The sequence below is a fragment of the Sinohyriopsis cumingii genome, chromosome 14, assembly GCF_028554795.1.
Source record: "Sinohyriopsis cumingii isolate HCF-2022 chromosome 14, ASM2855479v2, whole genome shotgun sequence".
NCBI classification, from domain to species: domain Eukaryota; kingdom Metazoa; phylum Mollusca; class Bivalvia; order Unionida; family Unionidae; genus Sinohyriopsis; species Sinohyriopsis cumingii.
In genome coordinates this window covers 44,577,375-44,602,224 of record NC_142974.1, presented here as the reverse complement: position 1 = coordinate 44,602,224, position 24,850 = coordinate 44,577,375, and the positions used below count along the sequence as shown (strand labels likewise).

At 36.6% G+C, this 24,850-nt stretch overlaps 2 protein-coding genes across 2 annotated transcripts; both read left to right on the top strand.

The window, feature by feature from the left end:
* The first annotated feature begins 7,245 nt into the window (after positions 1 to 7,245).
* LOC149783675 (perforin-like protein 1) lies at positions 7,246 to 10,423 on the top strand. The gene is given in 2 exon segments (XM_089932886.1): positions 7,246 to 7,270; positions 9,237 to 10,423. Coding segments are annotated over 2 exon segments (1,212 nt in total).
* Positions 10,424 to 19,139: 8,716 nt separating this feature from the next.
* On the top strand, positions 19,140 to 19,792 carry LOC149783674 (uncharacterized). Its single transcript, XM_089932885.1, has 2 exons — positions 19,140 to 19,235; positions 19,445 to 19,792. Exons 1-2 carry the CDS (start codon positions 19,140 to 19,142, stop codon positions 19,790 to 19,792), a joined length of 444 nt encoding a protein of 147 aa, XP_089789011.1.
* Positions 19,793 to 24,850: the final 5,058 nt, after the last annotated feature.

The following is a 24,850-nucleotide window of genomic DNA, read 5'->3' as shown; positions in this document are numbered from 1 at the left end:
CTGGTAAGCTGATGTTTTTCCACCGAATCCATAGATATCATTGGTTAAACCTTAGCACGAAAATGACTGAAAGAAAAGTAATGCTAAAGACTGTTTCTGGCCTAGCTACAAGAAAGTTTTCCGCTGTTTATTTAACATACACACATCCGTAACCGGTGCCCACCCCCCCCCCCCTCTCTCTCTCTCTCATATAGTTCGGCAAGGTACGAGTTTGAGGCCTGGAGTGCCTACAAGTGAGAAATTCATTTTTTGATAACTTCCTTTATTTATTGGAAATTTTCATGCAATATGACTTAATTTAAAATTTAGAATAATCTCTATCAGAACATTTTATTCAAAGTGTTCTGGACAGTAATTATACTGTTTCTTAAACCTTTCGCAAGTTTATATCTTATGTGAAAAAGTGCCTATGGCCTGGATGACACATGCGAAGTCAACACTTATTACCTGCATAAAACAGGTGCACAAGATGTGTATCGTAAACCGTAATTTTTTTTTTAATTTTTTTTATTTTTTATTTTTTATTTTTTTTTTATTTTTTTTTTTGGTCGGGCGTCTTGCTATCAAAGTCCTCTCCATCCTCCCATTCCGATTTTAAAACATGGTCACAAAAATGCATTATATTAGCGTTTGAACGTCTGAAGGCACATTCTATGTTCTTAGAATCGCCCTATGGTCTTCATTTTCTACAGTATGTCTAATTTCTTCTTTTTCCCCAATTTACTCACATCATTGCCCACCTTTATACATATTTTATAAGGGAAATCCTTAGATACGCATAAATACTCACAAAAACTAGAACACGCACATATCGTCTGAAATATCCAATAAATCTCTTCATCTTGCAATGAAAATATTATATTTACTGTAAATTATTTCTGGAGGCTAAAGCTGAGACTTGCATTTAAATTTTATATCATTCCGTACCAACGCAGTTAACACATTCGAAAAATAATTTGTATTACTACAGCCAGAAAAAGTAAGGAAAATTTTACAAGTATTTAGAAAAGAGTCCTTTAATAACTTAAACTCCCACATGCAATACTTTTGATTGTTTAATCTTTATATTTCATAACAAAATTATTACCAATATTTACCTTTCCAAATCAAATATCTTTATATACTTATATGAGCAAATTCTTACTAAAATGTCCTTTTTCATTTTATCATTTATTTTGTAAGCTAAAACTACAGTAAATTAAGATTATGTTTCTATATCTTATATTAAATATTCCATATGTTGATGATCGTATTTCCTTTTTGATTAATAATAATAATAATAATAATAAAAATGATAATAATTTTGATGTGGATTTTTTTAACGTAGCTTTAACAATTTTTCAGTCATATCGCTACGATGTCTGCAGTGTGGCAGTTTATAGTGATGCCTAGCACTGTGGCATCATGCTGCAGGCATGTAGCCTGATCTCACACCCAATCACATTATCCTGACACCAGGCCGACCAGTCCTAACACTAACGTCTTAATGCTTGGCGCCAAGCGAGGTGGCTGTTAGTACCATTTTTGTAAGTCTTTGGTATGACTCGCCCGGGGTTAGAACCCACAACCTCCCGCATCCGAGGCGGACCCTCTAACCACTTGGCCAACGGAGCGGTCATGATAATAATAATAATAATAATAATAATAACAACAAGAAGAAGACAAAGAAAAAAGATAGAAAGATTGATGATAATTACATTAACAAAAATAGAAGTTTTACGAAAGGATATTCATCGTAAACTCTTAAGTCAATCTGTTTCCAAAAATCGACAGAGAGAGAGAGAGAAAAGAAAGAAAGTTCAATCCTCTTGAAAGAGGTGTCACTCGATGATGTTGTAAATACAGCTACATGTTTGAAAATCTTGGCTTGCGAGGGTAGGGGATCGAACTGTCAAGACAAAAGTCTGTTTGAGCTTCTGGCCAGCAAAACTTTATTGAAATACTCAACATATAAACTTACATTTCAATATCAAACTACAACAAGCTCAATTTTCGGATATAAGAAATACATAGAAAACTACGATATTCTTTCACTTACCAACATCATACTTGTATAATAACTGCAGTTTAGAATGTAATACAGATAATTAAATATCGAATACATTCATGATAGCAAAAGAATCTAAAATTCAATATTTCAGAATAATACCGTAATTGAAATATATTCTATTGAATTTATTCTAAAAAGTCAGCATATTAAACTCTATTATTTAAAGAGTATTTTATTTCTAAATTAACTATTACTGAGTATGAAGTTGGTAGCGAACGTTGCTTTTACTATAATCAATAATATAGTTATAAGTAAATATAAGTTCTTCAAACAATTAAACTTTCCGATACATTATATTAAAGAATAGCAAGAAAATATTAAAATAATCTAATGTTTAAACATACTGATGTTAGGTTAACATCTTAACACTAAAAATTCTTATAACACTAAAAGTCTTATACTATGAAAAATTGTACATAGATCATAATCCTACCTGTAAAGACAAAAGTCTGTTTAAGCTTCTGGCCAGCAAAACTGGTGTCGGCCCGTGGCTGGGGCTTTATATACCAGTTTGTTAAGACAACGCCAAATATGGCGCGTTCCTAGCTCTTTGCCATGGCCATAACCTCAAGTGAAGCTTCGTAGTCTCTTACAGGCTATCGTCTGGATCTATGTACGTCATTAGACAGATAATTCTACAACGTCAGCGCGATTAGTAATAGTTTATGTTTTTTTTTTTAGGTTTCCGCAATGCGGTACTTTACATGTAGTTTTTTGTGCGCCGACCTTAGGATACAAGGGAAATGTATGTATAGACTGTTCGTACTTGATCATAAGAGCGCAATCTGTATTAAGTAGTATATAATTGTAATACCGAAATAAATGGATTCAAACTCAATATATTTTAATAAAAAATTACTTTCAATATAATTTAGCAACTTACTTTTAATACAATTAAGAGAAAATTTCAATTTTGTTACTTGTACTAAAAAATTCTGTCCTAATAGAAGCACTAACAAAGAGCAAGGAAAACAAAAACAAAGAAACAAAACGACTTAAACGGCAATTATCAGCTGCAGCTATTATTAGTAGTAGTAGTTGTATTGCTTCATTCTATACTTTCCTCGTTGTTATGATAGTATTATATGTAGTATTAATAGCAAACATAGGGCAAAGAAGAAAAAGAAAACAATCGACTAAAATGATGACATAAAACGTCATCAGCTGTAGCAACATCAACATATTTGTGGTCACTGTTATTATTATTATTATTATTTTTATTATTGCCACCAATTAACAATGTCTAATAAAGCTGTAATTGAAATTTTATTTGCTGAATTTTCTTAGAAATTATCAAAGAGTTTACGAATATGTGCTCCATTCGATCAAGGTAACAGCTGACGGTATAGTTATTTTCAGATTGTATAGATCAAACGCTACTTATGAAATCACTGCAATGAATTCGTCTCGATACCAAAGAAATCTATGTTTTAAAATTAATTGAATATATATATATATATATATATATATATATATATATATATATATATATATATATATATATATATATATATATATATACAATTGCTGTGGGAAAATGGTTCAACAGATCTGATTTAGTGAGAGCGTTTTGCTAAGACGTTTCTGTTTTAAAATTTTCAGAAATTTTTTAGTTAACATGTTGTATTAAAGTTTGTGATGTTAGAAAACACCCTTAATAGAAAGACTACCCCACCCAGCCAGCCCACCCCACCTCACCTCTGTTGGCTTGGGTTCGAGGCTAGGCCTCACACAATGTGGGTGTCCAAGAAAGCTTCCAGTAGCTCCTCCTGTATCGAAGGTTCTTACCGAGGTTTTTCCTTAGCTATACTGGCCGTCCTGAATAGTCCATCATGTGCTGATAAATGGCTTTAAGCCCTCCCTAACCGAACCCTTCAATTGCTACCATTCTTCACCATGCATTTGAAACGATATAAATGTTCTACTCATTACTGAAACCTTTGACAAATTCACTTTATGTATGCATCCTTCAATGCTATTATATAAAATTTATTTCCAGCCTATTGCTCTTCAGTTGTGATTTATTTTATTTTCCATCTTGTCCGTACAACACGTATATTCTTTCACATATAATTTATTTATTTTTCTTCCACGTATTTTATTCTGACGTAGCATGCATGGATATGGTATATGTGCATTTATAAAATGAAAACTGAAAGGTTGTGTTAAATAATGAAGTTGAATAGGGTAGGGAATCGTTCGGTAATTATAAATTCCACTCCTCAAAGCGCGGTGAATACTTAGACAAAAGGTTGTAATACAATTTATTCGTCCATTTCTAAGGCATAAAATTTATCTCAGTCAGAGGATTTTTCATATTTTGTTTTCGAATCGTCGTTGCGCTCATCTTTGTACATAGAGATGCGATGTCAAGCATTCTATTTTCACAGAAAAGGTTTGTCCGGCGCAGAAAGCTATGTACTGATTCAACATAAGCGTAGTTCCATGGTCCGTCCCACGGTATCCAGGTTGGATTTGTGAGATCCATTCTGTTGGAAGGTCTTCCAAATGTTGTCGCCAAGTCCATGATATCATTGATGCAAAAGGCAATAACATATTGCTGGTACCACGCGGACTGTAGGGAGCCATCCGAACAGATTCCGCAGCCAGAACCTATGTTGTCCTGCAGCCAACTAAAAAAGCACCTCTTCAAATCGGGGATTGATTGTAAAGATATAATACCTGACTTTGTAGAATTGTAGATACAATAATAGGTCAGTGAATTCACAAACAACGAGAGAAGTTTCGGTCGGTTCACAGTATCTGTTGGGTCGGAAAGGCAACAAAACTGCAGATGAGTGCTGTTCAAACATTCATACACCAACTCCTGGAAAATCATACCAGTTGACGGCTGTGTTGCTGTTCTTTTTTCCCTGCCATTTGCGGCACGTATCGTACCCTGATTCCTGATTTTTTATTAGTAAAATGAAATACATTCACAGTGGCATCTTTAAGCCACTTCATTGCTTGTCTCTCATCTATCATTGAATTTGGAAAAAAGTTATAAGTCCTAGTATATCCTACATCTGTTATTCTGAACTGTCTGTTGTTGTTGTCTCTCTTTCGGTTATATAACATGATTTCTTCTGAACATGAATATGGATTATTCTGAATCGACGCACAGGGAATGTTAAAGGAGTATAAATAAACATTACAAAAAACCGTTTTATCATCACCTACGTCGTCCCAAAAATTTGATATTAATGTTTCTAAAACTCCGCCATGGATAAGAATTATCTCTCCGTGCCAGCTGGATTGTCTGGTTGTATTAGATCCTTTGGTCTTCATTCTATTTTGAAAGTCTTCTGCATTTCTTATTTTTGCCAAACGTGAATCATGTTCCATTAAATTTTCATTGACTATGACCGCACTTGTTCTGCACTGATACGTGTGAATTTGAACTGACATGTTCGAGCATCCAGTTTCCAAGCTAAAGTTTTCTCCAGCCAGAAGAATTTTACTTGAAAGTATGGCTACCACAATAAATTGATTAGCTGTATTAATATCTTTTGGCAGATAGTTTGCTTTCACTTGTTTTCCCCATGACTTCATATACTTCAATATATCTAAGGCCTTATTTGCATTACTTTCTGCGAACGATAGTTTGTTCATAGGAAGGAGAAATATCATCAGCAACAAATTGAATGCCATCATTTCCATGGTTTATTGCGAATAATATGAACGTCGAAATATATTTGTTACTTTGTTGTCTCTTCACTCCATTTCAGTTGATAAATCTAATTGTACGCAAAACCATTCCTGAAATACAAATAATAATAATAATAATAATAATCTTTTGTCATTTCCCCCCCCCCATCATTGTTTTATCCATGTTCATCGTTTTCCTTTCAACTTTAATTAAATATGACGGCACCCATCGTCAATTGATACCTGTGAATTTGAACCCATTTGTCGAGTTTAATTCGTCTCCATCCTACAGATTTCTAATTTTAAGTTTCATCACCACAGTAAATGTTTGCGTTCATGGCTGCACTGATTGTAAATACGTTAAGATGCACATCTTAATCCATCTCTTTGTTGAATATATCCTACACAGTACAGATTCATTTGGGTCAACGTTAAATACAGACACAACTGATTCATAAGAAAGAAAATTATTAGTTGAAATACATTTTATGTCAACGTTTTGATGCTTTATTACAAAGAATAAACTTGTAACAACAGACTGATTTCTCTACCTGCCAATGCACGACCTGGGGTATGTCCTTTTGTGTGCCGAGATACCTATATTTTCATAATATCATTCCTAAAATGTACGCGGCAAATGTATAAAGGATGTTCTAGACACACACAATCCGTCTGCCAAGTACAAATCCCTTAATAATTTTACACAGTGAGTCCTCGTATGAAAAATGTGTATCTACTAGAAAAACAAATGAAGATTTGAAGTGTATTTTGTAACTCTTATGGCAAACTCTGATTTAATTCACACTGTACCAATGCGCGTGAGACTATAGACTAATATGTTGTATTGCTGCAGTGATTAAAAGCAGTCTTGAAAAGTTTACATTAGTTTAGAATAGTAAGTTTTTTTCGATTTATTTTCTATATATAATGCTTCTATTTGAGACTTTTGTCTTAATAATGATTTTTTACAATGAAACAATTGTTTATTTTAATCAATGAATTTATTGTGCGAATTAATATAGTATTAGGGTTGGGTCGTATGGTGGTCGGTTGAGTCGACCTATGGACGGTTAGATCTTTAAACAAATGACTTTAGTAATTGTGTGTTGACTTATTAGATTTTTCTTCAAAAATTGTTATGGGTGGGGGTGTTTCTGCATTGAAATGCGAATTTTGTGGCCTTAAAAAAGTAGTCTAGTTGAGGAACAAATTCTGTACCCAAATTTAGATAGTAACTAAATTTGAGCTTTGACCATGAATGTGATCAGAATTAAAATAGGTAACTGAAAACGTCACCAAATTCTTGAATGAAGCTATATATAAGTATTGTAGACGAACACTTTAAATATTAGAGCAAAACGATTTGAAATATACTACTAATCGTTCTATTATTCTATCAATATTCGCAATAATATATCAATCACTGTAATTATATATTAATCATTGTAATAATCCATCAATATTTGCAATAAATCTATCACTATTTATACTAATCTATTAAAATTGACACACCCATTCCTGATTCTTCTTCCGTTTCAGGTTTGACCATGACTGCGATGAGAATTGAAATAGGTAACTGAACACTTTATGAAATTTATGAATGAAAGTTACAACAATGTAAAACTTATTGTAATATTCTATCAATGCTTGCACTAATCTATCAGTCGTTGTACTAATATGTTAGTCATTGCAATAATATATCAATTATTGTAATAATTTATCACCATTTTAATACTCTTTCAATCATTGTAATAATCGATAAATTATTTTAATTACCGCAATATTTGCAATAATCTATAAATAGTTGTAATAGTCTACCAACCATTGTAATAGTCAATCACTATTTTCACTAATATATTAATCATTGTAATAATTTATCAATTAATGTAATAATCTATCGATATTTGCAAGAATATATCAATCATTGTAATAACCTTTCACTGTTTGCACTAATATATCAATCACTGTAATAATCTATCAATCGTTGTACTAACCTATCACTATTTGGACTCATCTATCAGTCATTATAATAATCAATTACTCGTTGTAATACTCTATCAATCATTGCAACAATATATCAATCACTAATAATCTAGTAATATTTTGAAAAAAGTATTCGTGAGGGACCACCAATATCGATTAGAAATAAGAATTCCCATCAGTCCCTGCGACGTAATTCAACGATATGTACATCTGCTCAGAATTAGGATGGCAGAGACTGTTTTTGTGTTCTCTGAGTTGGCGAATATCAAACATTTATACTCTTTCCTAGTGAACAAAATATAGTAGAAAACTGTACCCTTAGACACTGTCGCGTTGAGAATGTCGTCTTTGTCGGAGCGGGCTCTTTGTAAAAGGAGTACAAGAACAAGCACAATGACTGTCGTTTGTGACGCAAAGCTCTTAACTGGGTTCTATACACCATTTGAATCTGGAATATTATCATTCGTCGTGACACGTTAATATTCTTTTTTCGTATTTGAAAATGTACTGTAAAATGATTTACTTAGATGTACTTGACCTACACATTTTCTTATTTAGGTTTTAAGGTGTTTTGAAATAGAGAGTATGTGTTAGTGTTCTGTACAATTCTAAAATCTCAAATTATCTCTATTCAGTGTCTGCACGAAACGTAAGGAATGAATGTAATATGCTGGCCCATGGTTGCTATCAAATCATAGACAGACAAATCAGGTATATAGTTCTCACAAAACAGTAGAACACATTATCATACACTATATCCTCTTGCTAGACACACACCAACACACATAAGAAGAGACAGATTTTTTTTAAATTAATGGGGCTGGCTAGAACACAGAAAGAAGCTCAGCAGAGACTGAACTGTATTAAAAAGAGTTTATATAGAATTCGAATGATCGTCAAGACATGAACTGTGAAAGCAAAGTCTTTTTTTTTTTGGTTTTAGTGACCTTCCTCTTCAATCTTCTTAATCGGTCAGCAAGAAACACGCTAAGATTATCTTTCGCAAACGAAATATGATGTGACAGTGAGCAAGATACTGACTCGAAAATGAATATGGTTATTTGCAATATGAAATCCGTTTAAAAGTGCTGTGTGGAAACCGAACAGACTTCTGCTTGTCTGATCGTCCTTCTACAATTGCGTTGCACGTGTATCAACAAAACAAATCATACATATGGTTTAGCTTTGAAAACTGATCTGTGAAAGTATTAAATTAGTATCCGTCTCGATCATTATTTTGCACTTCCCGACAACGCATTAAACAGGAACAGAACAATGCAAGGAACAAAATCTTTGAAACAGCTAATTCAAATATTAATTCTGGTAAATAGGTGCGTATATCTATCTATCTATCTATCTATCTATCTATCTATCTATATATATATATATATTAGCCTTCTTATTGTTGTTCATTTCCCAAATTTACGATATTGATGTGCAAACAATGTTTCTTCGCTTCTCTTTTTCAATCCTCAAAACGAAAAAGTGATTGCATCATATTCTTATGGAAGGTTCAAGAAACGTTTTCGATGTTTAATTATATTTCCTTTTACAGCGATTCGAGAAGATGTCAGTCTCCAGGACTATCATGGACCCGATATAAAGCGATCTTTTCCCGATATGGACTATGCGCTCCTGGGCTACAACATATTTAAGGGTTAACCGGTAGCGATCGGGCATGATCCCGGATTTACATACCCAATATTCCGTGCCGACTATAGTAATAACGATCAGACAGCCGATTGTCAGTACAGTATTCCCAAGGGTCTAGTTCTTATCCCCAATGTTTCCTGTATTACTTCATTCACCTTCGAAGTGGTCCAAACCCAGTGTGAACTACAGCAATCACTCTCAGCCTCGGTTCACGTAGGAGGCGGTGGCTGGCGTGTCAGCTTCTCTGCGAGTGCTGGATACAAGGAAGCGTCGTCCACTGTGGACAGTGGACAATGGATCATGATCTACTCCAGTGCAAAATGTAATTATTACTATTGTAAACTTGAGAAGAGTACGCCACCACCTTTCCATCCAGTTTTCTTGAATTGGGTTCACAAATTGAACAGAACAATTTCAAATAGCTATGAAGAAGATCAAGATACATATATGACATTTGTTTATCATTATGGGACACATTTTGTCGACGAGGCTACATTCGGGGCTTCCTTTACGTATGAACACAAAATGTCGTCATCCAGCTGCTCTAAAATGCAAGAAAAAGGAATAAATGTAGCTGTGTCTGCCAGTTACTCTGGCTTATTCAGCGTCGGTAGAGGATTTAATTTAGATTCTTAGCAAAGAGAACAAGCATCAATATTTCAGAGCGAGGTACAGACGAGCACTGTAACGATTGGTACCCCTCCGCCAGCCAACGGCGATGCCATGACGTGGGCATCAACGGTGAAGGAAACTCCAGTTCCAGCTAAATATTCACTGACGTCCATAGACGAACTATTCAGCTCTGAGTATATGGAACATTTGGGTGTCCGACATGATGATATCAGAAAGACAATAGCAAGGTACAAACCAGAATACTGTAGTTTTCTTCAAAAAGAAGGATTGGTCGACACTTGCCAAGATCTGAAGGACGGATTAATATTGAAAGAAACCGCCTTGAATGGAACAAAAAATGTGGAGGAACTTGACCGTTCCCGTTGCATCAAGGCCTGTTTGGAACGGCATACTTGTGTGGCAATTAGCTTTTGTAGAGAATGTACAAAAAAAGACTACAACTATAATTCATGTTAGATGTATGGTGAAACGATTGACATCAATGGTAATAAGACACTGGGCATGGAAACAACAGTTATAATGCTGAAAATAAATAAACAGTCAAAACTGAGTGACACTGCAATCGTTGAAAGAGAACGTATTGCAAATCAAGCATTGAATGTCCGAACAAAGAATGTTCAGGATTGTATGAAGAGATGTTTAGATGATGCACACTGTGTTGCGTTTACGTTCTGCGAGTGTCCGAACAAAGCGGCCAATTGTAACCAGTACAGCGAGGAAGGGATTAACCAGCTTGAGAGAGAAAGAGGATCTGACACATATTTTATATCAAATATGTTGAAATCAGTGTATGAAGTCTTCCCTACCTCAGCAACGTCAACTTCCATACCTGCTTCTGACAATGGTACATCATGAGGTGATGCGATAAGAGCAACCACACAGAGAAACTAGGCATTTGCTTTTAATTGCACTACCAAGATTTATTTAGAATGTGCATAAATCATAGCGGATAAACTTATATAACTTTCTGATCTGTGTTTTCGTATTACAGAATTTTGCACAAATAAAGCCGCGACCGTAAATACATGATATACATATTGAAAGAGCTGTGCTCCAAAACTGCAGTTTAATATGTTTATTTCAAAGTTTATTGATCTGACAAAAGATAAAGTGATTGCATGAAATGTTGCATCGGAAATGTTTCCTGTATCTTTTGTTTGAATAGTTCATTTGATTATCCTTCCAATGTTTCATGTATAAACTATACGTTCTTAATTTTGCAACAGATTCAAAGTTCTGTAGAATTGCTATGGAATATTGTAGCCTTTAACATTTTGTATGGCGAATAATTTGTAATATTCTTGGTCACTAGCGCCACCTCTCAAGTAGGGAAAGGCATGACAATATCGTGGTAACAATCTTGTTACAGTTCCTAAACGCCAGTGACCAGCTGTGATACCACTCCTACAATCGTGGCATGCTTATGTTTTTTGACCGAATCGACAAATATCATTCGTTACTTCTTAGTACGAATAAGGCAGAACGATGTCCAACCCTAAAGATTGTTTCTGTGGGAAATCTGTTTCATCTGTGGAATATACACAAATCCATACAAAGTACAGAATAACCATTGCCTCCTCTCTCTCTCTCTCTCTCTCTCTCTCTCTCTCTCTCTCTCTTTCATTAATATGCTATTCTAAATCAGACACGATTTATCTAGTGCAGAGTGAGCCTGACTTTTTATATCTTTTTTTTTCATTTCTGCTTGCATACATACACCGAATTTTTCAGACACTAATACGATAACTCAGACCATCAAATCTGTATTGATAGTGATGGATGATTTGTGGATCTGATTACACCTTTTCATAAAACAGAGGAACCGTTTGCAGATAAACATGTCCGTTTAAAGTTTAGACAGTTACCGGTATTTCTTTCGAGTCTTGAGGTACCGTCGGTTAAAGACTTCTTTTGGTAATATGAACATATTATTTCCGGATCAAATCCTATGTTTGACGATTTGTACATATAAGTTAAATAGCACAGTCCTATGCCCTGTGTTATTTTGAATTTCCTGCTAGATATGGCTGTTACTAACAGTAAGTGTTTTTACTGTATTCCGGAAAGATTTGCATGCAGCAAAAGTGCACATTTTAATGAACAGGTGACATCATACCCACATCGTCCATCATTAACAAGCCAGATTAGGTGGTCTGATGTTCACGCTAATCTAGCACGAGTCGACGCGTACCTAGACAGAATATAGAAACATGTAACATCTTTCCACTCGTGAAACAATGAATACTTTGTGTATTGATTCGAAGTGAATTAAGTACTATAGATGACAAATGAACTGGTAATTTTTACTACTAAGCAATTGTTTAATCTTGAAATTCTTTCGTTAGTTGACTGAAAAAGAAGATGAAGGAGACGGCTTCTCATAGAGGTTGAACAGTGGTCTATCCATGCTTCAAACCATGTTAAGCTTACCCTGTCAAGAGTTCGTGCTTGAATCATATCTTCGGGCTTTGGTTACAAAAAATCCATAAGTTGAATGCAAACAAGATGATTTTAGATATCCAATGAATAACTAAGTAAATTAGTTATACTGAATTAGAAAGTGTTGTCTATAAGAAAAACAAGAATAGAAATATGATGATATCTAAACAAGCTTAAATATGGAAAGAAACGTAATAAAATCTTAGAATTTGATATTTCCTGACTGTGGAAGTGTATCCTTATGCGTTCTCATGTTTGTGATTTCCGAATGTGATACCACTTCTACATTACGGTTTCCACCTTAATCGAGGGATCTTGATATAAACGTTACTCTAGAGAACTTGATTTGAGGGTTTCGTTAGCTCTGATCACATTGTAGGAGATTATATGGTTTCTGAGAGTGGGAAATTCCGAACATGGAAATAAAGATGTTATTCAACGGCAAATCAAAGAAACATTTATTGCAAATAATGTATGCAAACAAGAAACTCTCGTGAGACACATTACAATCGGTTACATTATGTATGTAGTAGCGTAGTATAGCCCCTCAGTATAATAGCGGCTATATGATAACAACTAAAGGTAGATTTCGAAAATGTAAAATTGAAATGCACAAAATTTAGGCAAACAAATACTCCAAAATAAATAAAAGCATCAAATATCACAAGATAAAATGTAAATTTTAAAGATGTTAAAATTCTGTAAAATGTATATCATACAAGAGATAAAACTATAAAGATTTTCTAAAACCAAGAATATCATTGTAAAGGAAATGGCGGCAAGGTTCAAATGAACACAATATGGTATGGATCAAAGAATTTTACCGGTATCCATAAGGTCTATATCTCGAAAGTGAGTTTGTAGGCTAGAAAACCATACTGATGTTATGGGACAATATTGTGTTACCAGAGCGTCTTTAGACAGATTCAACTGAATAATAATAATAATAATAATAAATCCATGTCACTAGAGGAATGTGAGGATGAATAAATTGAAGCACATTGTGATAAACAGTGAACTTTTCAACATTTTGTTTAATCCAATTCGCTGTGTTCGCATCTGCTGTATCCAATATTCCTCTCTATAGAAAGATCAATTGTCAGTTAGTGTTTGTTTTGATAAAGAACCTGACAATCATTTCAACTCAGCCAAGTATTCTGTCTACTGTCCGTCTCTTTGTCTGTCAATCTATCTGTCTATCTCTCTATCTATCTTTCTACCTATGTATATATGTATTAATCTATATATCTGTCTATATAACTATATATATATATATATATATATATATATATATATATATATATATATATATATATATATATATATATATATATATATATATATATATATATACTCCCATGTGTTGTTATAAATGATGAAATCTTCGGTGTACCGTCACAATTAACTCGACCAAATGCAAACGTATTCCTTAGCAGTTGGAACGTTTCTAACATGTCTTTTGATCTTTCCATTGGAAGAACTTGCCAGAATCCTTATATAAGGTCAAACTTGATGACATATTTTGCATTTCCAATTTTTTCGACGCAATCACTTATTATCGTTATTGGAAATTAATACATAGTGAAATACAGTTATTTTTGTTTTGTTCTATAAAGCAATTATCCAGTAAATATTGAATTTTTTTCATATATTACCACTTGAGATGTTTCATACTGTAAGAATGATGTTTTATAGCTGTGGACTCTACAATTTTAGTTTCATAAAATAATGTATATGTTCCGTCTGAACATTAGCGAAAGTGCTCGTAGTCATTTAATAACTGTAATAGTTTCTTCATTTTCTATTTTTGTTAATGTCAGTTTTCTGCTCCCGATTATGTTCAAATTTTGAAGTTTGGTTAAAACAAAGTCACTTCAGTCAGATTACACTCAATTGGTTGCACCCTCACTATGTGGAATAGATAAAACTAAATAGATTGAACAATTAACTGTGATATCTCTATCAAAATGCTCCTTTAATATATTTATTTGACAAAGTGGTTTTTGTTTCAGCCTCAAATGACTGTTAACGGCATAATTTCATTCATTTACTTTCTTGTTAATTAAGGACCATAACACTTAGCCCGAAGAGGATTTTGAAGCATGGTCAAGAGAGATAAACCATGATCACAAGCCTGAAAATTTAGACGGAACCTACATTATTATGAATTAAATACCGAAAAGTCCAAAAGTATAGTGTTTTGAATCCATTCAAGTATTGAATATGTTAATGTGCCAAATAATCTCGGCTGAACTGATGTACTAGCAGTGTTGATGTATCACATTGATATAGTCCAGACTGTCTTTGAATGAAATCACGATGGTCCAAAAATAATAATTTAGTGCAAAATGTCAATGAGTACTTTGCAATTCTAATTATTATTTTTTAAATAAATGATTCCTGTCAAATGTTATCTGAACACAACAAACAATGATTTTAGAGTTGAACTTAAAGTAGAAATGAAATAATTTTCATTACTTCAAACTTACATAAAAACCTAGCATACAATTAGATGTAGGTAATTTTCCCATCAAATTGTTAAACATTTTCTTTTTCTATAAAATGCTGAGGCTAGACCTCAAATTCAAGTCAGCAAATTATTTATAACTTAAAAACAAGACAAAAATCACGTACGCCTTAACGAGCTTTGTAAGGTCAAAAGGTCATGTCGACATGTTTATATTATTTTAAAGTACAATCTATATTGATGGCCGAAAGTTTGCTATGTAATATGTTGTATACAAATGGCCCTTACAATCTATTATGAACATTAGTTCTTGCTACTTCACAAGCTTTTGACAACTGGTAGCTGAAATCATAGGCATAGTCAGGAAGATCTTCGAATCATCATTTGTAAAGGTTTCTATTTTAAAAAACTTCAATAGTCCACGGAAAGAATGTCCAAAAACGAGTTCAAAAGCGCTAAAATCCAATGATTCTTGAACTGATTCCTTAACAACAAATAACGGCAAAAATGAATAACTTCATCCCAATCCTTTTCTGTATCAAAGCAATATGACCAAATCATGTTTTAAATTTTGACGAATTCTTTCCAAAGCATCTTGGTTTTCAGACTAATAGTGATAGGCAGAAGATTTAAACTGTGGGGTGCCAATTTCATGCTATACTTGTTGGAAAATTCCAAACATAATAAAGCTAACTCTAGATCAGACTGGATGGAACTGGAAATGCCGACAAATGTAAAGAAAACTTTATCAGAACTTTTAAATGCCTTAGTTTTAATATTTCTCAACAGGAATTTACTATGGAAATCGTGCGGACGCACACATTATAGTCAACAATAATTGATTGCTGAATTGGTCTTAGGTAAGAGACCAACACAGTCTACCATTATTCTGCTAAATGGTTCTTCAAATTCAGGAATATCTTACAGATGAGCTTTATGTACCTTCTGACTGGGTTTTCCTACCATATGACAAGTGTGACAGTAAAGTTTAGACTTTAAGAGGTTTGGAAATAAGTACGCATTGTACTATTATTATAATGATCAAAGTTCCCTTGGTAATTTCAAGCTTTCAGCAGTTTTCAATTTTTCTCAAAGTGAAGAAAGCATTTATCAACTTATCTCTGCAATGCGGATACTATGCTAATATTTCTAGTAACATTATACCATGACTTGTGAGTAAAGGAAGGAGTGTACTCCGCCTGCCAGTTCTAATTTCATGAATCTTTATTCTATGTTCCATATCTCTCTCTCTCTCTCTCTCTCTCTCTCTCTCTCTCTCTCTCTCTCTCTCTCTCTCTCTCTCTCTATCTATCTATCTATCTATCCTTTTTTTCATGTGCATTTGTATTTGTATGCTCTGTCTTCTCATCCACGTATTTGCCTTTCTATCATTCCTTCTGAAAGTAACGTATTTTTAAATTCTAAATTCCTCTGGTTTTTAAACTATAATTCTTTTAATATCTTATCAAAAGAGATACCAACTTACTAATCAACTCCTAGCACTATTATCCAAACATTTTTTCATAACAAAATACTGATATCAAAATATTCTTTATATGTCTTTTTTTTGTTAAGGACAACTCGTCTTTTTCAATGACTCTAGTCCAGGAACAATTATAATTCCTAAACAAATACAATTTTAACATCTCTGAAATGTTTATGACTATAGAATGTTATAAATGAAGTCCAATGGATGGGAATGTGGTGTTTTACAAATAGTGTTGAATGTCCCGATATACCAACGATGAGTTGTCCAAGGTTGATATTGCAGGGGTGGGAGAGGGAGGCAAGCGCCCCACTCCTTCAGAAATGCTCCATACGGCTTGCCTCTCTGATCTCCTCTATCAACTAAAATCCAGCCCCTGGCATTCGCGAGGGACTTAGCTGCGAAGTCAGGCGGACCATTCTTCCACTAACTGGAGAAGAGGTGACGGCGAGCCACTGGTGCCTTAAAACCAGTCTCTTCGGTTGGATGAGACTCGTAAACCTTGGATGGTAGCTCATCCAGAAGAAAGAAGAACTCCGATTCCAAATCTCCGATGCCTTTAGGCTATGCCCACCCAGGTCAAATGCTGATTAAGTAAATCCCGATAGAAAACCAAGAGACGGAGTCCCTAAGGCGGTCAGACATTGACTTCAACGTCATTCCGACAACTCCAGCGATGCCGTTGGTGCCAAGCTGTATCGGCATTCGTCGTTCCCTTGGGTCCACCAGCTGCGTAGAGAGGGGGAATCAGCTGCATGGGCAACGGCTGATTCTCCATACCACCCTGCCCAGGCTTCCTAATGCCACTAGAAAGGACACTCAAGCTTTTTCGTAAGGCGTCGGCACAACACAGAACGTAACAGTTTACCGATTCTAAGTCAAAGTTCCGATGGTGTAGAGCTACGCGCCATGAGTTGCTTTGACGGCGGGAGAGATCACCATTCTCACTGGACAGGTACCGCCTGCCTCAAGCGAGGAAGCCCCCAGTCAGTAAGGTGCTGCCCGCCATGGCCTGCCTGTTTCACTAGGTTCGTGGAGCTACAGTTGGCCTACAACCTCCGCACCAGGCAAGACTCAAAGAAGAAATAAGAAGACTCCAGCTCTTCGTTGTGCAACCTGAAACATCGGGACCATGTGTCCTGGATTCACCGTTGACCTTCAGCTGATCAATGACGCACTGAAGACTGTCGTCATTGACAGAGAACTCTCCCTACAGAACTTTGGCGTTGCCTACCTCCAGGAGACCCAACAGGCTGACATCGGCACCATCATGGAAGCCAACAATACATTCATTTGGCAAGGGAAGTCCTCAGATGAACCTAGAACACGCTATTCTCCTTCATTGAACATCCGTCATCAGGTACTGAAGGAATCCTTGCCCAGCCAACATCTTCAGCCTCTACGCCCTAACCTTCTGCTCCACCCACTAGGAGAAAGACAAATTCTATCAGGTACTGTATCAGGGAATATCCAGCATCCACAATACTGAAGGCTTCTACCTAACAGAAGACTAAAATGCTAGAGTGGGAGCTGACCACGAAGCATGTTCAACCTATCTTGGCTCTCACGGAAGGGACAAGATCAACAAGAATGGTCAGCGACTGCTGCAGATGTGCTGCTTCTACAGTCTATGTGTGAAGATCACCTTGTTCAAATGCAAGGAGATCCACGAGGTGTCATGGAGACACCCACGCTCCCGCCACTGGCACATACTTGACCTGCGTTTGGAACTGGCCAGTGTCCTCCTGATCCTCAGCTACCACAGCGCCGCCTGCGACAAGGACCATTCCCTCGTGGCCAGAAAGGTGAGAATAATGCCCAAGAAGGTGCACCACGCCAAGAAGAAGGGTTGCCCACACACCAACACTTGCTTTGCAAGCAACCCAGAGAAAACAATGCACTTCATCAGCAAACTGAATGAAGCTCTAACCAGAGCGACACCTGATGACGCCATCAACTCCACGTGGTCCCACCTCCGTGACCCTGTGTACAATTCATCCATCACTGTTTACTGGAAGAAAGAACTCAGAAATGCCGACTGGAATGAGGCCAACTGGGAGGAGATGGAGCCCGTGAATGAGGCGAAGAGGAAAACCCTCGTGACATACAAGGCTGTACGTAGGCCTGGTACACTACAAGACCTCAGTACTGCCAGGAACAACGCCCAGCAGATCTCCCGCTGAGTCAACACCTAATTTCAGAACCTCTGCAGCAGTATGCAGACAACGACCGACACCGAGGATGCAAGAGGCATGTACAAGGGCATCAAAAAACGACATTCCCCCCAACCTCCAAGACCGTCCACCCCTCAAGTCCAAGACCGACGAAGTCATCACATTCCAGGGGGATCAGGTTGAGCACTATTTCGAACTGTAGTAAACCCTAAACCTCACCGATACCGCCTTGAACGCCATCTCAGACATGCCAATCATGGAGGAACTACACACACCTCCCACCCTGGGAAGGCTCCTGGAAGAGACGGCATTCGGCCCGAAGTCCTCAAAAGCGGGAAGTCAGCACTGCTGCAGCCCATGCACGTACTCCTCTGCCTCTGCCGGGAACCGGGATACATCCCCAAGGACATACGTGATGCCAACATCGTCACTTTGTACAAGACCAAAGGAGACCTCAGCGACTTCAACAACTACTGAGGCAACTAATACCTCAGCATCGTCGGAAAAGCTTTCACCCGCGCCTCCTTAGCGCGCTTGTGGACCCTAGCTTTTCGCGTCTATCTAGAGTCTCAGTGTGGCTTCCGAGCCGACCGGACAACTGTAGACATGATAGTTCCACTACGTCAGGTGCAGGAGAAGTGTCGCGAGCAGCAGATGCCCATCTACATCGCCTTCATTGACCTAACGAACACGTTTGACCTGGTCAGTTGGAGTGGACATTTCACGCTCCTGCAGAAGATCGGCTGCCCCTCCCCCACGACTGCTCGATGTCGTCATGTCGCCCACGAGAACATGCACTAACTGTCTGCTTTATTTCCGCAACATCGGAAGCCATCCCGGTTATCACTGAAGTGAAGCATGGCTGCGTCCTTACGCAGACGCTCTTTGCAATCTTCTCTACGCTTCTTTAGTACACCTTCATGGAGGGAGTGTACATGCATACCAGGGCTGACAGCAAGCTGTTCAACATCGCCAGTCTCCGTGCTAAGGCTAAAGTCACAGGGGTCCTCATCCGTGAATTGCTCTTCGCTGACGACTCAGCCTTGACATCATACTCAGTAGATGGACTTCTGCAGCTGGTATGCCACCTCTCCTATGCATGTAAGGAGTGTGGACTGACCATCAGTTTGAAGAAAACGAACATCATGGCGCAGGATATAAACTCCCCTCCCTCCGTGACCATCGATGGGTACAACTTTGAAGTTGTTGATAACTTCACATACCTCCGGTCCATCATCTCCAGCTCACTCTGGTTCTGAGGAGAATGGAAGGTTTGCCAAGGCAGCAGCAGTGATGGCCAGACTGAACAACTCCAACCTCACTGAGAAGACCAAACTGCGTGCCCAGTAGGCCTGCGTGCTCAGGATAGACCTCATATGCGAGACACGAGAGGAAACTCAACAGCTTCCACCGGTGATGGCAGCGGCACATTCTCCACATCCAGTGGCAGGACAGAGTAGCCAACAGAGAGGTTCTGGAACGCGCCAACATACACAGAATGTTCTCCATTCACAGCGAGAGGCGCCTTCGCTGGCTTGTCGACGTCAAGAGAATTGACACCCAGGCCGCATTCCCAAGGACCTGCTATAAGGGGATCTATCAGAAGGCGCACGACCGATAGGACGGCCACGTCTGCGTTACAAAGATGTCTGCAAAAAGGACATGAAGATGGCCAGCATCAATGGCAACGATTGGGAGAAAAGTGCTAACGACCACTCTGCCTAGCCCGAGGTGTCACAGAGGCACTTCATAAGGCCTAGGAAGACAGGAAAAGAGAGCCAGGAAGAAGGAGCAAGCAACAGCTTACTCTGGAGCTACACCACTGTCTCCCGTGAATGGACAGAATCCAAGAGACTAATAATGCAATCGAGAATGTGTTTGAATGAAATATGAAACATTCAAAATAATGTATTGCTCCAAAATAAATGAGCATTTTAGAAGTTCCAGTGAATGATTTAAATAAATAATAATGATTTCTGCATCCGTCAACCCAACTGTAAGCTGAATTGATTACAGAGACTGATCTAAAACAGGAATACATTTTATTTGTTTTCCAAGTCGCTATTTATATGCGTCTCCGCTGGTAAACTTTAATCATTCCAATGGAACATTCCACTAATTCGTAAGCAAGGATCGGTCTTTAATTCAAAATAAGCATGTTGTTTACAACTTACAATCACAGACAAAACTCTGGTATGCTAAACTAAATGCACAGTCCACAATCATGAACAAACGTCGATCACACAACATAAATTAATTATACATAACAATATATCCATAAATCAGGCATTCAGCATTTTCTGTCGAACAGTTTTTGATTTATCTAGTAATTTCTAGTAAAATTAAAACAGAGTAATTTGTGTCAGTGTATTCTTAAAAGCTGAACAAATGTAGGAAAGTTTGTTTAATATCACAATTTGTATCTTGTCCACTTGCATCATTTTTCTTCCATGAGAAACTAAGATGTATTTCAAATGAATACTGAGAAAGACATTTCCAACTATATTGTTATGTATATTTGATTTAATTTAACTGTTTGTAAGTTTTACAATTTTCTTTTACTCCATTACATGTTATAGTAATGTAATTATGTTTACTGAAATTTTATATTTTCAAGAAATTATTTTCAAGAACTTAGTTTGACCTGACTGTTCTTTTTTTTTTTGTTGTAAACACCTAATAATAAAATTTTGTATCTTTATGCTGACCTAGTTCTTGACATTGATTCAAAATTAATAACAGTTGGTATAAACAACATTTTTTTATTCATTCTTAATGTGTTATTTAAAGAGTGAAATCGAGGCTGTACTGGAGTACGTGATGTAAAGTTACAGAAAGTTAGCACGTGACTCTCATACTTACTTACACTGTATAATCGTTTTCTTGAAATGAACCAGACAGTTGGACTTTTAAACACTTGATGTTAAGTTGTTCGTTTTGTTGTGACCAATTGGGGTTACATTTTAATTTCTATTCAAATTATTTTGATTCTAAGAGATTAATTCTTTTATCTGGAGAATATTTAAGTGCTTATACAGAATTCTAAGACAAAGGCATTTATTGAAATTTTATTCGGAATTCAAATCACCAGAATATCATTTTCCGTGGTACAACAAAGGATTATAGACGCATTAGTATGACACTGGCTATAGCATACATCATCGTCTTCCATTTCGGATTTTCATCGGGACTCGAACTTAGATTCATTAGAACATTTTATTACTAGGACTTCTAATACTTAATGTTTGAATTATTCTTGGATTAATTTGGATATGAATCATAAAACCGTACTTTGTTTTTCATTTTTACCTTGTTTTTCTAGGGAACTAAATTTGATAAATTTTACAAAGCTTCCTGTCTTCACTCTTTTATTGTTTCTGATTATTAGAGCCTAACCACATAACTATATAGCGAAATGTTACATTGTTTTGATATTTCAAGACCTTAATGGCTTTACACATTTAACAATAATAAATAACCGAACTTAAAAATAAAATACAAAACAACCAATAGCTCTCAGATTTCAAACATAACTTTTGAGAACACTTTAATTAAGCAGGATACATGTATATGATTTACTTCCAAACGTTGTCACCTCAAGTTAGGAACTGTTGAGTCCATTGCAATATTTTACATAACAGTTGTAAGCTGATAATAAAATCAACGTACGAGAAGATTGCTGGTATTGACCGGACTTTAGTTTCCCCGCGTGGTTAATAACTATCGGGAAAAAAAAGTCACTTTCTTGAATAACGCACGGATGTCTTGGTACTCAGAATGGTTTAAACATTAGGAGGCGCCCGTTTATAGTAATACTATTGGCTGATATAGGTACAGTTGAAAAGGTGTGTGTTCTAAAAGAATTAAAACTAAAGGTTGGGTACAAGTGGTATTTTTACATTATTCGTTAGATATATGATTATTGGTCAGTATGATACAAGAGGAATGCGATTATTAAACTTTTCTTTGTACCTATAAATATTGAGTCGAGAGGGACGATAATGTTAAAAATGTCCATGGATTTGAACATAATGCATATACTTACCGACACCTGCACACATATACAGTGACCACTTCTAGCTCATCAACTAACCAACATGTACACTTACTAATCAATACAGTGTGATCCAGGTGCGTATTTGTCATGAGTGAGCGAGTGAATCAGTGATTGACTGATCAGTGCACGAGGCGCATAAAGGAGACGATATCGTCTCTGGAGTAACGACACCTTTTTCACTGCGTCTACGCCTATTATGACGAATGCGGTTCGTCATAATTGTGGTATCTCGATGTTTAGGGTCTTCGTGTCTGGTACGTTGTCGTTTTTATATTATCGTGTTGCCATATATTAAAATACCGGCGTGCGGGTTGTGTATAGTATTTGTTCTGTTATGTTTTAGTATCGTATATTAAGTACTTGTTCTGTTTTGTTGTAGGTTGTTTTTCCTGTTTTTTCTTCTATCTTGTATCGTTGACGCTAAATAAACCCAACGATCCGAAGGTGTTCTTTTTTTCAGTACAACACGCGGCTGAAGGGTGACGAAACACACGTGTAACCCCTTTATTAAAAGAATTATCATTTCCCTTCTTTCCTCTCTTCCTTTCGACTTCTCTATCATCCCCTTTTAAAGATAGCCAACATACCCACCACCTCATTAACCCCTATAACCATAACAGTGAAATGAATGGAAGGAAAGAGTAATAATATGCGTACAATATTGACTCCTTCTTTTATATCATCTAACATAGTAGTGGTCACATGCTTCAAACAAAAAGAGGATTTGGATTATTTTTTTAACGTAGCTTTAAAAAAATTTCAGTCATATCGCTACGATGTCTGCAGTGTGGCAGTTTTTAGTGATGTCTAGCACTGGGGCATCATGCCGCAGACATGTAGTATGATGTCCCACCCAGTCACATTATCCTGACACCGGGCCGACCAGTCCTAACACTAACCTCTTTTTGCTGAGCGCCAAGCGAGGCAGCTGTTAGTATCATTTTTGTAAGTCTTTGGTATGACTCGGCCAGGGATCGAACCCACGACCTCCCGCATCCGAGGCGGACGCTCTAACCACTAGGCCACCGGAGCGGTTAACAAAAAGAGGAAAGAAGTGATTACACACTAAACAAATAGAGTAGGAGCTCATATACTTCACACACAAATACACACAAATATACATGGAGGTTTACGTTTTGGTTGTAAAAGACATACATAAGCATAAAGCATACAAGTTTGAACTAGATAGTAGCCTGTTAATGACGTGGATGGTCAGGAAAGAGGCCGATAGTTTTGGCTTCACTAATCGCGTCTTAACAATTAATTATCTTCTATTGTATGAATTCAACAGTATGTCACTTTTACCGTAACTGATTGACCTCAATCTCTCTTAGCAAGCATTAGTAGTGAAAGGGGGCACCCTACGTACAATGGGAATTAGCATTACAGAACCCCTTGGGACAATCTACGTACAATGGAAATTTAACATGGCGAAAAATCGTGGGTCAATCTACGTACAAGGGGAATTTAACATGGGAATAAATCGTGGGACAATCTACGTACAAGGGGAATTTAACATGGGGAATAGAGTTTGGGCTTGTTTAGGGACAAGGGGAATGGAACATGGGATTTTTTTTTTTAAAAAAATTTAAAAAAAGGGGTAGGCAATTCAAAGGCTATCTCTTTTCGAGATATATGGGGGCCCTGAAAAGGGCCTTTGGGTTTTCTTCTGCTTCTAATTTCTTCTTTTCCTCCACCAACTTCTTATTTTATCTCCAACACTCTTTCTCTTCTTTTTTTCTCCTCCTCTTCTTTCTTCTCTTCCTCCTCTTCTTCTTTCTTCCTCTTCTCATTTTCTTCTTCTTTTTCAATTTTTTCGTTCCATGTTCTTATTCTTATCTTTTCCTCTTCATCCTCCTTCTCCTCCTTTATTTCCTTCATCACACCACTAATCTTGTCCTTTGCTTTTCTTAAGTTGTTAATTTCCATCTTTACACGATGGGGACTATAGGAATAATGGTCTTCAACCAGTCTTATTAGCATCTGTTCCATTATTCCTAAGTTGTCTAAAACGTCTTGCAAGGTTTGTATTTTGTCCATTTGGTTTGACGCCATCTTCTTTTTATTCTTTGCAGAATGGTTTGAACGACGAACACTGTGGGTTCTTATAGTGAAAGCGCGAACGTGAAGGAAAACATCCCCCTAAAAACATAAAATGGATCTTACCTAGATCATGACCCAACAACGCGCGGACGTGAAGGAAAACATCCCCCTACTTTTTTTCATATAATAAAACCCTAACTATACTCTTCACATACGC

Bases quoted from the DNA above. Each gene is read 5' to 3' on its own strand.
- LOC149783674 (XM_089932885.1), top strand. From the start codon at position 19,140: ATGATAGTTCCACTACGTCAGGTGCAGGAGAAGTGTCGCGAGCAGCAG. The intron at 19,236-19,444 runs GTCAGTTGGAGT...ACGCTTCTTTAG, and splicing joins TAACGAACACGTTTGACCTG to TACACCTTCATGGAGGGAGT.